Here is a 15,773-nt window from a genome sequence, read left to right on the forward strand (position 1 = left end):
ATCTGTATCTAGAATATGGTCCAGCTTTGAATCACTCCCTACCTAGAAAAAGCTCAAGGCACTTAAGAGCTGCAGCTGAAAGGAAAGCATGGAAGCCCATTTCTCCAATATGACAAATGGGTGATGATGCTGATGATGATTATCATGAATTTGCTCATTTTGAATAATACTTTTTTCGTCACATGCAAGCAAATGAACAAAAAAAGAATCTTTTGTTGAAAAATTAAAAAAAAAAAAAAGAAAAAATAGACAATGATACAAACCGCAACCCTGCATCTCAACTGGTTATTGTACCATGTTAGATGGGTTAAAAATACAATAATGACCCTAGAACAACACCCCCAGAGGAAGCAAAGTCAACTAAAATCATGGGTAGGGGTGGGGGTGGGGATCCAAACCATGAAACTTTCCTAGGGAGGAGTGCAGATATTTTCTGCAACAACAATGCAATATGGTTGCCATATGCATCTGAAAATGTTGTGCTAAGTGAGTGGTTTCAGAGTCCCAATAGCTCACCCCAAGCCAAAACTTCACAGAGGTATTACACCACCTCCACACACCATTCTGGTTTCAAGCATAGATTCAGGTGGATGATGCTACATTTTAACTGTCGCAACATACAATGGGTTCTCAAATCACTGTTTCAATGTAAAACATCCATCTCAGAATCTGTATGAAAACGACATTTAAATAAAACCGTTGACGCCGGAAAAGGCATCAATATTTATCCCAAGTAATAGTGGATGGAAAAAAGCAACAGTAAACAGACGCTATTAAACTTCAAATGTACATGTATTCAGGAGCTGTGGCCTGTGCGATTTTTAACCAATTAATTATTTAATCAATTAGTATTTAACCGCACGGTCATAGGCCGAGCGCGGGTTTGTTTTTGATCAGACCCAAACTTCCACTCGGCCAAATCATGAGCGGGACTTCGAATATCGCAACTGATGATGTTTATTCGCCCAAAGCTGTCACTACAGTAAAACGTTAATGTACTGAAAATTTTATGAATATTGTACTCTTTGTTTAGTACAAAATATATTGGCTTTTTGTGTTATTGAAGCGCTTGTTTCGAGGCGAGTATTTAATACCTAAACAGCAATTACGTCATTCATGGCAAGTGTCGACGTTGCAACTTTCTCTTGGGCTGCGTGTTGAATAAGATCGTGCTTGCTTTGAACTTTTATTTCGCCAGGAGCAACATTCTTTTTAATTTTCCAAGTAATTTCCGTATTTCTAGACAAAAGAAGTGAATTGTCGTGCTGTTTTATTGAAGGGAGTTCGCAGATCGGAAGGAAAATTAAATATTTGCAAGCCAAGCCAAGCAAGAACGTGTCAGAACGTGCAAGGATTACATCATTGGCAGGGAAATAACCACCGTACTAAAGATAGCCGTGGATAACGTTATTCTTGAATTATGTGACTCGTGTGAATCTTTGGAATGTGCGCTGCGTTGCGACTGTAGCGCTAAGAAAACAGTTAAATTTTAAAAGCGCAGTTATAAGATCTAAAAGATCTTCTTGTTTCATTCTAAAAGAAGACAGGGAGATTTTGTTGTCAATTTGGCATGGGGTCCACATTAAATTGCAAACGTATGCATGAACATAGAAGAAAATTGGAAAATTAAACGAGACTTACCTGGAAGTTGTAGTTTGATTGAAATTCTACCGTGGCATTTGCAGGAATGAGGAGGTCACGTGAGATAGCAAGCATGTGATATCCGAGCTCAGTCTTGAAAGCAGTTTGGTGTGGCTTTGATGGTACAGGAAAAGAGGTCACTATGAAGAGCGTAAGGGCCCATGGGACGGGTGGGATGTGACCTCCTCATTCCTGCAAATGCCACGGTAGAATTTCAATCAAACTTCAACTTCCAGGTAAGTCTCGTTTAATTTTCCAATTCTACCTCGCATTTGCATACAATCGGAGGTCACGTGAGATTTCAAAGCTCAAAGCCACAGCAAATAACAGGCATAATAACTGTAACACCATGGCATGTACTTTAATGATACTCCTTACATGACATGTACCATTACCAAATGCTAATGTAAACACAATGAAACAGAATATGATATGGTACCACTGCTAAAGCATGCAAAGCTGCAAACACAGAAAATTACTGGCTACTGCTAGTAAGGATAGCCTCTGCGAAATTACTTTCATTTATGATAGGGCGATCATAAAACTTTGCAAAGGTTGAATCTGAGCGCCACCCAGCAGTGTGCATAATCTCATGAATAGGTACATTAGCAGCTTTAGCAGCTGACGTTGCTACACCCCTAGTGCTATGGGGTTTGAAAACTGAAGTATTGATTCCTGCATCCTTCATAGTTTGTCTAACCCATCTAGATATTGTGTCCTTAGAGGCAGGTCCATGAGGTGCTACATAGCAAATCAGCAGCTGCTTTGTGCTTTTTCTAAGAGAGGCTGTCCTTTCAATATAGACTGTCAAAAGTTCAACAACACAAAGTCTTTTATCCACATTATAACTGGTAAAGGTGATAGGGGATAAGTGTCTGTTCTGGCCACCTTTTGCACTGGTTTGCTTCAAGAGAGAGGAGATATGGAATATATACTTTCCAGGCGATGCACGCATTTCCTCCAGAGATAACTTTTGAAGAGTCTGGGTTCTCTGTACTGAGAGGAGTGCCATAAGCATGACTAGTTTCTGAGTGAGTTGCTTAAGTGACAAGTTTCCCGTGGTTGGATAAGTTTTTAAATGGTTGAGCACAATCTGTGGATTCCAAGTCTCAGTATAGCGAGGCAGGGCTGGTTTTTGATTGAATAAACCAGACATAAACCGTGACACTAGTGGGTGATCACCCACTTTTACGCCATCTATTTTGATGAAGGTTGACAAGGCACTCCGAGCAGTTGCTACCGGACTATATCCAACTGTTTTTGACTGGAATGACAGGAACTCCAAAACCTGTTGCAGGGTTGGGTTCATTGGACTGATAGAATTGTCACTACTAAACTTAACCCAGGCTGAAACATATGTATGATATTGCTTACGGGTCCCTGATTGCCATGATTCCAAGATGGTGTTCAAAGGCTCCCCTGTTACGCCTTGATTAATTAATGATGACTGGACACAAGACATCCATGAAGCTGAAGTTTGGGGAACAGAGGGTGAACTTCTTCTGGTTGATGGGGCAATGTTAAGAGTCTTCTTGTGCATCTTGATTTTTACCGGTGGAGATTTCATTAACTGAAGCAGGAGTGGATACCAGAACTGTGTTGGCCAATGTGGGTAAACTAGGATGGCTGTTGTTTTGCTCTCTTGTATGAACTGAAGGACTTTGCCGATGAGACTAAACGGAGGGAAACAATAGATAAGGTTACAGTGGGACCAATCTATAGTAAAGGCATCAATAGCTACTGCCCCTGGATCTGGTCTCCAGGCTATATAGTGGGTTGTCTTGTGGTTTAGCCTTGACGCAAACATATCAATATCAGGCTCACCCAGCTTTGATTTTAATTCATTAAATGCAGTTTGGTCTAGCGACCATTCAGTATTACTACTGTGGAATTCACGGCTAGCCTTATCTGCTTCTGTGTTTAGTTTCCCTGGTAAGTGGGAAATTGATAGTGTTAGCTCTCGATCTATGCACCACATAAAGATTTCCCTGGTGATGTCATTGCAACTGCAAGATTTTGTACCGCCCATATTACGAATGTATGAAACAGCAGTAGTATTGTCACAAAGGATTTTTATGTGGCGATTCCGCATATGGTTGCAGAGGGCCTGCAAGGCGAGATGAATGGCCTTCAATTCCAAAAAGTTAATATGTAGTTGGGATTCTTGGTGTGACCATCTGCCACCCGCTACAGATGATGTGCCCTCAATCACCCCTCCCCAGCCCTTAAGAGAGCTGTCAGTCAGGAGAGTTAAGTCTGAAGGTTTAGACGTGATGGCTTGGGGGAGTTGATCAACATTGGTGATCCACCATGAAAGGTCCTGTTTTGCTAGAGGGGAGAGTGTCATTTTCCCCTCCAAGTCCCATCCATTGTTTTTTAGAGCATATGTCTTGTCATTTTCTAGAGACCTATAGAACAGAGGTGCATACTGAACTCCTTCAAAGGCTGAGACCATGAGGCCCACTACAGAGGCCACATCTCGAATTGGAATGGGTCCTTCCAGATGTGCTAGATTGTGACACTTGGATTTGACAATGGCTGCTTTTTGAGGGATCATAGAAATGATCATGTCCTTAGAGTTCAGTAAGAATCCCAGGACTTTGGCAATCTGGGTTGTGACACACTTTGATTCGTGAATTGATTCGTGAATTGTAAATCCCAGTGATCTAAGCAAAGCAACAACTTGCTCTAATTCATGAGGTGTTTTTGCTAGCAAAAGGATGTCATCTATGTAGCCTACTATCAGATATCCTTTTGACCTCAATGTTGCATATACTGGCTTCATGAGCTTTGTAAATACTCTAGGGACCGATGCAAGGCCATTAGGTAAGCAGGTGAACTCATAAAGAGATCCTTTAAACTCAAATCTGAGAAATTTCCTGTGCTGGGGGTTTATGGGCACAGAATAATAAGCATCCTTGAGATCTAAAACTACCATCCAATAGTCTTTTTTAAGTAATTGTACTGCTGACTGGAGAGATTCCATTTTAAAATGGTGATATGTGACATACTCATTCAATCTTTTAAGATTTAGGATAAGTCGATGACACCCATCTTTCTTGGGCCGAGTAAAAACTGTGGATATGAATTCAGTGTCACAATGTGTAGTTTTGTTAATTACTCCCTTCTCTAGGAGTTTATTTATCTCTCCAGCAATGATGAGATCATCGCTGTTAGAAAAAGTAATATGTGGCACAGCTGACTGACATGGTGTGCTTTCAAATTCAATGAAATAGCCTGACACAATCTCAAGGATGCTTAGGTCTGTGGTAGTAGACCTCCAGTTAGAGATGTGTTTAGCTATATTACCAGCAACAAAATTTGAAACAGCATTTACCATGTTAGCTTTGTGGGCTACTGAGATGACCTCTTGTTGTTTGTGTTGGACTTCTGGGAATCCTTGTGTCGCCAGGGTTTGAAGGTCTGGCCCTTCAAGTTTTTTGACTGATTTCTGTGAGGAAAAGATCCCTTGGAGTTGTTGTTGTTGACATAGCGCGTTTGGGATCTGTGGGGTCCTCTATGACCTTGCACTTTGGCTCCGATTTTATTCACATCTCCTATGTCTTTCAACTGTTTTTGAAGGTCATCTCCAAACAACAAGTCAGTGAACGGCACATGAGGAGAACAGAGAGAGACATAATCTCTGCCAATATCAGGTTTCATGAGTTGCTTTCGCTGCATGTTAGGTTCATAGTTAACACGCGTCAGCAACGATAGAGCGTCGAGTCCAAACTGTTTTATCTGTTGAACCCCTTCCTGGTCTAGGCCTTTCTTCTCTGTCATGGACAGATCCGTCAAACGAGCGACTGGGATTATGCCTTTAACGAGGGCTTGCTGGATTTTGAACAGCTGCAAATCCCTCTTCTGCGTGGGCTCACGGAGCTTACGCCAGATGCCTGGATTTACCCTTGTGGGTTTAGCAGTATCGCAATTTTCCGGTCTAGCTTGGCACTCAAGCTTTTCTTTCAGCAACTTATCTGGCAAACGGTTGCGGAACATCTTGTTAAGCAGTTTGGCGAGCTGTGGACTGTGAATACTTTTGCCACTTCTCCAAGTCCGCTAAAATTTCGTCTTCCTCTGGCTCTTCCGCCTCAAGATCGCCATCTTCACCCTCTACTTTATCCATGAGAGTCTGAATGTCTTCTTCGTTCTCATGTTGGTCGCTCGAGGAGCTCGAGCTGTCTTTGGCGGGTTTCTTGGCGGGAAGACCGTGTTGATGTTCTCGGTCATCACTCAGCCGTTTACCTTTGCCTTTTCCTTTCCCTTTAGAAGGGAATTCCTCGAATTTATCGATTTTCTTTGACAAGGTCAGTATCGCTGACGAAAGGAGCTTTACGTCAGCGTGCGACATCGAAATGTTCGAATCGCTCACAGGGGCCTTGGCCGCCATGACACTTGGCGTGTCGAGATGTTTCTCTCCGGATACTCCGGCGTTGTTGTCCTCGTCTGGGTCATAAGCCAATAACTGGTCTTCGTTCGCCGATTCTGTGGATTCTTTTCCTCCAGACATGTTAACCGCAAGACGTAGAAAGGTCTAAAACACTCGAAAATAAGACTGCGAGAATAAACTTTAGACTGCTTGCTCGGACAGCTAACTTGCACTGAGCTCGGATATCACATGCTTGCTATCTCACGTGACCTCCGATTGTATGCAAATGCAAGGTAGAATAATGAGCAGGTAAGTCGGCAATGATTGGCTGGTAAAAAAGAAAGTTACGTAAAGCAAAAGTTGATTGGCTCAAAATGATTTAGGGAAAATCCCCAAAGTCTTCTCAAAATTGAGGAAGCACCAAAGCCGTTGGTTAGTCTTTCGTAACACAAGGATTTAAGCTATGTCGGAGAGTCGTATTCGCTCTTCCATCGAAGCTGATGTACAGCGCGTTATGTTGGAGAGAGGCACAGAGAAAGGAAGTCGGGGAAAACATGTGCAATGTTGTGTTAAAGGGTGTTCTACGAGGGTGCCCAAGTTACGTCAACATATCAGAAAGTCCCATAGGGAGCTCTGTCCTGTGTCATGTTCTACTTGCCCGGCAAAGTTCGTGGGACAGAATGATTTGAATATCCATCAAAGAAACGGATGTCCCCGCCGAAAGCATCTAAGTTATCGAGTGACCACCCCGGGAAGCTTGATAGGTAAGCATAAAGCAATGTGTTTAATTATTGCATAGTTAGTGGAGGGGAATTAAATTTTTGCAAGCCAAGCAAAGAACGTGTCAGAACGTGCAAGGATTAACTATGATTATTGTAACCCGTGAAAATTTTCCAAAAAGGCTAGTGGCCCATTCCAAAGTTGTCAAAAGAACTTTGCGACCCATCCAACTCGAGGAGCAAGGTTCTAGTGTGTTCCGATAGAACAAGATTTTCGCACAGTCCCCGGCATACATTTATTATGCACGCAAGTTTGCGACTTCCGTGATGCTCGGTTTCACGTAAATTACGAAAACGAAATTCGAACTTCCAGTTTCGTTTTTCGTTTACCCGCGCCATCGGAAAAGGGAATTCGAACTTTTATTTTCGTTTTTCGTTTTCCTAGTACATTGAAAGCGAAATTGGAACTTCTATTTTCGTTTTTCGTTTTCTCATGACCTCATTTCCGTTTTTCATCTTCTATTTCCGTAAGACATTGAAAAACGGAATTTTGAACTTCGATTTTCGTTTTTCGTTTTCGTGTTCTATTATATTATCTCAAGACAGTAGCAGCAGACGCTAGCGCTTTTTTGGGCTTAGATGTATTTTTTCCTACCTTACGATCCTCAAAATGGACGTCATAGCTAACTGTACGTGATGTCACTGACTGTACATACGGAGTTTTGATTTCAACAAATAGCATAAAAAAAAACTGTGCAGCTGTATTTATAGAAAACTGATATTTACGAATTTTTCAGCCCGTTACAAACCACATCGAGCGAGCTGACTGTTAATAAAAACTTTCTGTTCAATAGGACTACCACGATATCGATATCAGCAAGGAAATGAAATTATGCGTACACTATCACAAATCACGGGATTAAATGGTTATTTAAGTCAAAAAGTTTCAGTACAAAGGCTTGTCATGATTGATTTGGAAAATATAGTCGAACCTCCGATATGGCACCTTCTACTTCGATATCGACCGGTCAGTGTAAAACGCAGACTGCTGACTGGAGACCGGGGATAAAATGCATACTGAGGGTAAAATGTAGACTGCAGACTACAGACGTTTTAAGTATATATCGACGGTGTTATTTCCATTATCCATTTCTAACCGGAAACAGAGTTATTCAGGCTAATCGCAGTGAAAGTTTGCAATGCTCCGGTTAGCCTGAATATCACTCAGGTTAGCTTAAAGAACACTCCGGTTTGCCTGTCTCCGTTTAGCTCTCAATGATGGAAACGGTAACACGACTCAGTTAAAAAGTCTACAGTCTGCATTTTACCCCTGGTCTGCAGTCTGCATTTTATCCCAGTCTGCAGTCTGCAGTCCGCAGTCCTCATTTTACACTAACTGGATATCGACTGTTCCATCTGCCACTGACCTTCTCTTCTTGATACCATGACAAGTGAAAAGCCTTTTCACACTCAGCAAACTACTGTGCAACCCCTTATATTCGGGTATCGGTTCTTGATTACCTCGAGAAGGTCTTCATAACTATTATTTTCCTCAGTAAGAGAACGGCGGACAAAGACTTCATCAAGGATGTGGTTTCCAGCTCTATTGTTAGCGAAAGGAAGTGCCAACATTCTTCCGATTCAGGTAACACAAGAAAGTGACAAAAACAAAGAAACGAAAAACGAAAATCGAGGTTCAAATTCCGATTTTCAATATCCTATAAAAACGAAAGACGAAAAAAGGAAATGAGAATTAGAATTCTATCGTCCAAAGTTGTGGGAAAAACGAAAATAAAAGTTGGAATTCCATTTTCAAAGTAGCAGGAAAACGGAAAACGAAAATGGAATCTCGGGGTACTTACCATTTACATGGGAAAACCGGAAATTCCAGTTGGAAAATCAAATGGTTCGCGCCATTCCGTTAGGGAAGCTTCAGAAAATATGGGCTGTGATTTGAGGCGATGCTATTTTTCTGCTCTTTTAAGTTTCTCTAACTGATGTGGATATACTTTATAGCGATTCCTTCTCCCGCAACGTCGCACGCAATTGTTTAATCTTCATGCCTGAAATTTCCAACTGGATGGTTTTTGTAAATGGTAAGCACCCTCGAATTCCTTTTTCCGATGGCGTGGGTAAACGAAAACGAAATTGGAAGTTCGAATTCCGTTTTCCCACATCGTAGAAAAACGGTTGCACTGAGATACACACATTACAGTAGCCTATTAAGCAGACGCCAGTGCTCTTTCGGCTTGTATTATTGCCTCCCTTTACTATCACAAATCACGGAATGAAATGGCTATTTAGGTCCCAATATAAAGTCAAAAGGCTTGTCATGATCGATATCTTTCAAAAACGAAAGACGAAAAAAGGAAATGACAATTAGAATTCCGTTGTCCAAAGTTTTGGAAATACGAAAAACGAAAATAGAACTTAGAATTCCATTTTCAATGTAGTAGGAAAACGGAAAACGAAAATGGAATCTCGAACTCCCTTTTACGATGGGGTGGTAAACGAAAAACGAAACTGGAAGTCCGAATTCCGTTTTCCCACATCGTAGGAAAACAGTTGGCACTAAGGTACACGCATTCTCTTACCGGAATTTCGTGCCGCGATCGAGGTGAGCCTAGGCCTGTCATTGCAGTTGCTAAGACAATCTACCTTATTGGTAATTAATTTCGCGGGTCTTTAATTTCGCAATTTTCGCAATTTTAAATAAATCGCGAAATTAAAGACCCGCGAATAAAAATCCTCACCAAATTTAGACACACGAAATCTAACACCCATATAGAAAATTCAAATCACAGGTGAATAAAAAAAGATTAACATGTAATAACAACAACACTGAGTACAATGTGTATCACGGCCAAGTTTCAAATAGCTAAATTTATGTACTATTATCATAACAACCTGTTGCCTCCATTGTTTTTCAACTTGTTTTTTACAAACAGTCAAATTCATGGCTATAGCACCAGAACAGCCAATAATTATCGCGTGCATCATTGCCGGACTAATCTAAAAAAATTCACAATTCTTTACAAAGGTCCAAAGATCTGGAATTCCCTTCCTGTTACAATCCCTTCATTGTCAAGTTTTCCCAATTTTAAGAAAAAACTGTCAGAGTTTTTAGTAAAATAACTACTGAACTGGCAAAGCCGCACACTGTTGCACTATTTATGTAACTGTATTGTTACATACGAGGTGGCCTCAACTAAAAGCCTGATGGTTTCTAGAGGTCACCTCGCCTCACATTAAAATATTTATAAATACTGTACATTAAGTAAAAAGGCAATAAACAGAATGAATGAATGAATGAAAAAAAAGTTGTAAAAAGTTAATTTTCAAATATGCCTTTTGCTTGATCTAGTTTAATTTAAATGGTAATTTATAAAAATGCGTTTTGCTTGTTCCAGTTTATCTAGGAATTTTAAAATGTTCAGACTTTTGAAAAATGAAATGAAGTTGAGAACGCTTGAATCGCGTTTTCATATCAAGTAAGTAAGAACTATTTGCCTATTGAAATCGCGAAAATACATTTCCGCCCCCCCCCCCCTCCCCCGAAATACTGTCTCGCCAAATTCGAAATTAAGTACCACAAAGGTATATTCACATATTCTATTTCCTACAATCTATATTTTTTAGGGACAAAAAAATAAATACTGGCTTTACTCGTGGTTGACTCGAGGTTGACTCGTGACTCATGTTTGACTTGGGCCCGCAGTTAGCTCTTGTAACGCTACAGCTTTTGCGAAATACATGATGTTCCTTTTGTAATGTATGCGTTTCGGTTCCCGCCTTCAATAAATATATGCGCCTCGTTTTGGTGTGTGTTTTTACGGGACCGCCATTTTGAATGTTTAGTTCTTGACTCACGCTACAGAATAGATAAAAGAGGCCATACTAAATTGAAAGAACACTTTACACCTTTGTTTAAGCTGCAAAGTCATTTGTACGAGCCAACTTACCAGGACATGCATGGGCACAGCTGCTTTGTAAAAAGCCATAATTCCAGATAACACATGGGAGATCAAACGTAGCCTAGCTTGGTGCATACTTTGGCTGCAGTGGTTTTTGAACTTGCTTCCTTTATAGCAAATACTATACACCAAGCGATAATTCTGTAGGCTGAAGATGCAACTTTTACAACTTTCATTCTAGCTAAATATAAACTAAAATCAATCGAAGCACTTTACTAATGGCCTGGCAATGTTTTTTTTTTCCTGACTTTTTTATAAACAGAATAAAAATCTAATATATATGCAAAACATTAAATCCTTAAGTACAATTCCGGGAAATAGACGATGCACTTTTGTGAATTTTCTCTCGTTCCAGATCACCTGAGGAGGCATTTAGGTTTGAAAAATGGTCAAAGTCATATGTTAGGTAAGGTTAGGTAAGATAACTTTATTTTAAGTCGTGAGCGTAGGGAGTGGTTGCCCAATCTCCCACTCATGACAAAAATGCACTACTATTTGCAATAACATTACTACTTACAATTACTATATTCGATGAGATAAATTCAGAATTAAAATATTCCTAAGAGCAATTGGTCCTAAAATTAAGAATTTGAGTTAGAAAATACAGTTCATGCACTGGCACCCTGCAAACTCCACACTATTCAAACGAGAACGAAATTGTGCCAGTGGTTGAGGATTTGGTGAGTGAATAGAAAGCTTTTTGTACAAGTTGTTTTTGCTCTTTTCTTTTTCTTTTCTTTCCACAATCCCACGGGAACGAGGCAGGAAGGTGGACAGAGAGGGACAAGGGGCGGGGCGTGGGGGGGGGGGATTTTAGTACCCTGCAGTATAGTACATTACACAACACGTAACACACATTACACACACGACACAGCCAAAAGCGCTAAAGCGAGCTGGCTAACTGTGTGCTTGACTTCCATTATTTTTATTTGAAAAAGTTGACTTCACTGATAGCTCTGCTGTTAATGAGTTCATTACCAACGAACTCCAACTTGACGAGGCCAACAGGAATGCAATTTCCCAGGTTGTAGACCAACTGCACAAATACCTCCAACATAATCTGCCATCTCTCAGCATAAACTGCCTTGTTAAGGTAAGAGTCACCACCTTGTGTATTGAATGTTAATTTAAGGAAACTTTCATAAATTAGTGCACCACGAGGGGAGGGTATTAAAATTGGAATTTCAAAGTTTAGTTTCAAACAAGTGAAAGTACCAAAACTATGTGACCCCACCCCCTCCCGCCCCATTTTCTGTTCTATGCTGTGCAAGGCAAATTTTATCGAATGAATCCATGACTGCAGTTCTCTAAAATTGTACTACTTTAAAATGACCAAAAAGCTAATGCAGTATTAATGTCTCAGCTTAAGACAAAAAGTTTCACCTGGTTAAGTGCTGCGTTTAGCTTACTTGCCGATGCAAATCACCACTAGTGAGTTTTTCTAAAATCCCATCTCTGCTATAGTGCCATAGTAACCAGGGGAATGTCAGGTAGCATTTCACTTCGATAAGAAGTACTTAAGTCTTCAAAATATGTCGTGCTTAATTTGAAGTACATTAATAAAATTAATACAAGAAAATAGACAAAGTCATGTTTACTCTAACTTCTTACTTCATTTCGATGGAACTGTTCCAAACACGATAAGAACAACAATCTCAAAAATATGTATGTCAGAAAGCAAATGAAAATCAAATTGCACAATATAAAATTGGTTTGGTTAGGGGACAATTAAATTTTGCAAATTAAATATTTTTCAGGGACAAACTCAGTCGACAGACACATAAGGGTTAGTCTCTATATCCTGAGTTTTTACCACAAAATTTTGAGAAACTATGCTCTCAGAAATGCATTTTTCTGCATTGTGGAAGCATAATTTTCCAGGTGTTTTGCTTATTTGGACTTTCTGTGTTCGTATAATGTAGTGTCAAGTCAAATCCCCAACAGGATAGAGAAAACTTATTAACTCATACATTTCTTCGGGGAGGCAGCGTGGCCAAGTGGTTAGGGTGCCGGATTTGCATGCATTGGCCCTGGGTTTAAATCCTGCTTTGGCATCGATTCAGCCCTTTTTTTTTTGTTTTTTTTTTCAAGATGTGCTGTTTTGTTAGTAAATATCACTTGTACTTTCAACACAATTCAGGGAGGCTCTGTCGGGAAGGGAACAGCTGTCAAGGAAAAAGCAGACATCGACTGTGTCGTTTTCCTCAACAATATGAAAACCATGGAAGAGCACAAACTTAAGTTGCAGGAAACAAAGAACCGCCTGGAGTTATGCCTTAAACAGAGTCCCTATAAAGACCAAATCACCTTTGATGGACAGACACCCTTCGCCGTGAAATTCAAATTTCGCCTGGATTTGTCTCGAGAATTTAACATTGACTTGCTGCCGACATTTACAACTGATCAGAGTCGAGGTAAAATAGGATTTTAATCTTTCTTTAACCCAACCTCAATACGAGTCCATTGTTTGTCAGTCATGTAGAGACAGTCCCCTTTTGGCCAGCCTCCTTGCAGCTTGTTGCAGATCATGGTCTCTTGCCATAATGAAGTCTATTTGTTTGCAATTTCATTGCTTCGGGGAATACATAAACTTTTGAACCATGTGAGTTAGCTGTGTGTGTGTCCAAGTTGAATCAGACCATTAGTTAATTAGAATGTGTATTTTTTTGCCCTTGTAGAACAACTGTACGAAGAAATGATTCGTTGTACAACGGAAGACAAGCGTTATTACTCAGCACATTTCGTGAGCTTACAAAGGGAGTTTGTCAAGGATCAACCGTCGAGCGTGAAAAACTTAATCCGCCTTGTAAAGTACTGGCGCAAAACCTGCATTGAAGACAAAAGCAGTGGTAAAACTAGACTGCCATCTTCGTATCCACTGGAGCTCATTACCATAGCCTGTTGGGAGAAGGCTGGAAAACTATCATTTGACATTCGGGCCGGTTTTAAAGCTGTTCTTCAACAGTTGGTCGATAATTGCCACATACACGTCATTTGGCATAAATACTACAGTGAGGCTCTCGCGAAGAGAGGAATCATGGGGATGACGATAAGGTTCGTTTTTGTTCCTGTACAGGGAAAATTTGCTATAACAAAAAGGTGAAAATGTCACTCAACATTAACGAGTTGTTTTAAGACTGGTTCCTCTTACGGGTGAAAATCGATTTTGGGCCACACCCACAAAACTAATTTTAGGGGTTGTTTTCAAAATTTCCGACAATCACTTTCTCACTTTATTATGGGAGGCCAACCCCGGGAAGCAAGACAGCCTAAACGACATTCAGATAAATCAAAGGAAAAAGGGTCAGCTGATAGCCACAATATGCGTGCTAAGGCAACAAAGGTACAACAGCACTTAGAGTTCTTCTACTGCTGTTCTATCTTGTGGCTATCAGCTGATATGACCCTTTTTCCTTTGATTTTAGAAATTAAGCCACACTCCCACATTTATACTATTCTTTGACAATCAGATAGTTACGATAGACACCCACAGAGAGATAGTAAGTGAGACAAAGGATGGCGGAGCGAAAGCCAAGTAGTCAGAAAAATATGCAATCAGCCACCCAGTCAGAAAAACAGACAGACAGAAAGGCTTACAGACAGGCAGACAGAGACAATCAGGTAAATAGGAAAACAATCAGAAAGTAGATAGTCAGTCAGTCAATCAGTTAAAAATACAGCACTTGAGAGTCTGAGAGACAGCGACTGACAAATTTCATTTAACCCAAAGGTAGACAGCTGGGGGTAGACACACAGACAGCCACACATGCAGACAGTATCATCAGACATAAGACATACCAAGGAGAACGTTAAGCAGAAACAAATTATGTGAAATTGCTTAAGAAACACGGTCTTAGTAATCAGAAATAATCTTGGTAATATGAATAATGTCAGTGTCGCTTACGGCATGATACTGGACTGAAATACTGTACGCCTTCTTCCACGCAGCCCACCATTTGTTCTGGACCCTGCCAACCCAACCAACAACGTATGCAGTGCTAGCGATGCCGAGGGATGGAAAACCGTGGCAGATGTGGCTAAAATGACACTTCAGAGGCAGCCACTGAAGGGCATCAACTTCAATAGAAACTGGCAAATAATATAGGTCTCGTCTACTAACTATGGTTTTCACTGTTTTGTATTTTTGTTTTTAAATCACTATCAATATGGTGTTTTTTCCATTGTTAAATTAACGTGCTGTTGACCCCCGGGAGAGGGATACTCCCTATTATGGGCTAGATATGTATGCGCGGCCCCAGTATGGTTTTTCAAACGTTTTGGTCATGATTATAAATAGGGTATGTTTTTAGCACTCTAGCCTTGAGTGGGGTATGTTTCTTAGAAGAAGTTACGTTTTCATCATCATCAATAAGACCATCAACAAAAGTCCTTTATAACGTATGTTTAGGGCAACTGTGCCAGAAGCAACGGTTATAAATATGGTATCAAATTTTTGGCCAGGTCATAAATCGGGTAGCAAAAATCGCAAATTTTGGTCATAAATAGGGTAAGGGTTTTGGGAAGTGGACCGTACACCCCCACTCAACTTTTCTAGTAGTACCCCCCTCGGGCTATTAACATGGCGCTCTAAGTAGGCGCTACTGAAAAGCTAATATTTCCTCGGCATATACTCCCCCAGACATAAACATGCTTTTGCCATGCAAAACTGAACATGGCAATAGGATATTAAAAGCAAGCTAATACTCGACCGTCATCACACATACAGCAGAATTGCTTTAGGTGATAAATCACGGGTGATGATAAAAACACTGACCCCTTGTCAATGGACTACCCCGATGGACTACCTAAATGGACTTCCTTAAACAGAACTTAACCTTGGAGTCTTTTGTTTTTTTGCTAGCTACAGCTATAACCGGCGCAATTTAATCAATTTTTTTTTGAAAATTCAAAGTTCTTTCTTCGAAAAATGGCTCGAAGTCATGCTACATCCCTCAATATCAGTGTTTGACCGCCGGTCCAAGATTTACGATCAATGTGAATTGTTTTGAAGATCACTTGACCACTTAATCTTGACTTAAGCACAATAAAATAAACGGTATCATTGAAAGC

General features: G+C 40.4%; 3 protein-coding genes and 1 long non-coding RNA gene across 5 annotated transcripts in view; 3 read left to right on the plus strand and 1 right to left on the minus strand.

The window, feature by feature from the left end:
- Positions 1-15,761, plus strand: part of LOC145464459 (2'-5'-oligoadenylate synthase 1-like) — a 52,359-nt gene extending 36,598 nt beyond the window's left edge. For both annotated transcript variants that reach the window (XM_081448370.1, XM_081448371.1), the window contains exons 4-5: positions 13,382-13,757; positions 14,652-15,761. In XM_081448370.1, coding sequence (XP_081304496.1) covers positions 13,382-13,757; positions 14,652-14,808 — 533 coding nt within the window. In that variant the 3' untranslated portion in view covers positions 14,809-15,761. The remainder of the gene's footprint in view (positions 1-13,381; positions 13,758-14,651) is intronic.
- Positions 1-15,773, minus strand: part of LOC145464477 (uncharacterized) — an 80,744-nt gene that overhangs the window by 52,638 nt on the left and 12,333 nt on the right. The window lies entirely within an intron of this gene.
- LOC145464448 (2'-5'-oligoadenylate synthase 1-like) overlaps positions 6,332-15,773 on the plus strand; it is a 29,154-nt gene continuing 19,712 nt past the window's right edge. Inside the window, exon 1 of the mRNA XM_081448357.1 lies at positions 6,332-6,774. Within this exon, the coding sequence (XP_081304483.1) occupies positions 6,474-6,774 (301 nt within the window). The 5' untranslated portion in view covers positions 6,332-6,473. The remainder of the gene's footprint in view (positions 6,775-15,773) is intronic.
- LOC145463596 (2'-5'-oligoadenylate synthase 1-like) lies at positions 7,729-13,374 on the plus strand. The gene is made up of 4 exons (XM_081447364.1): positions 7,729-7,812; positions 8,260-8,374; positions 11,642-11,796; positions 12,844-13,374. Exons 1-4 carry the CDS (start codon positions 7,729-7,731, stop codon positions 13,132-13,134), a joined length of 645 nt encoding a protein of 214 aa, XP_081303490.1. The 3' UTR covers positions 13,135-13,374.

The sequence above is a fragment of the Orbicella franksi genome, chromosome 12 (assembly GCF_964199315.1).
Source record: "Orbicella franksi chromosome 12, jaOrbFran1.1, whole genome shotgun sequence".
Taxonomy (NCBI): Eukaryota; Metazoa; Cnidaria; class Anthozoa; order Scleractinia; family Merulinidae; genus Orbicella; species Orbicella franksi.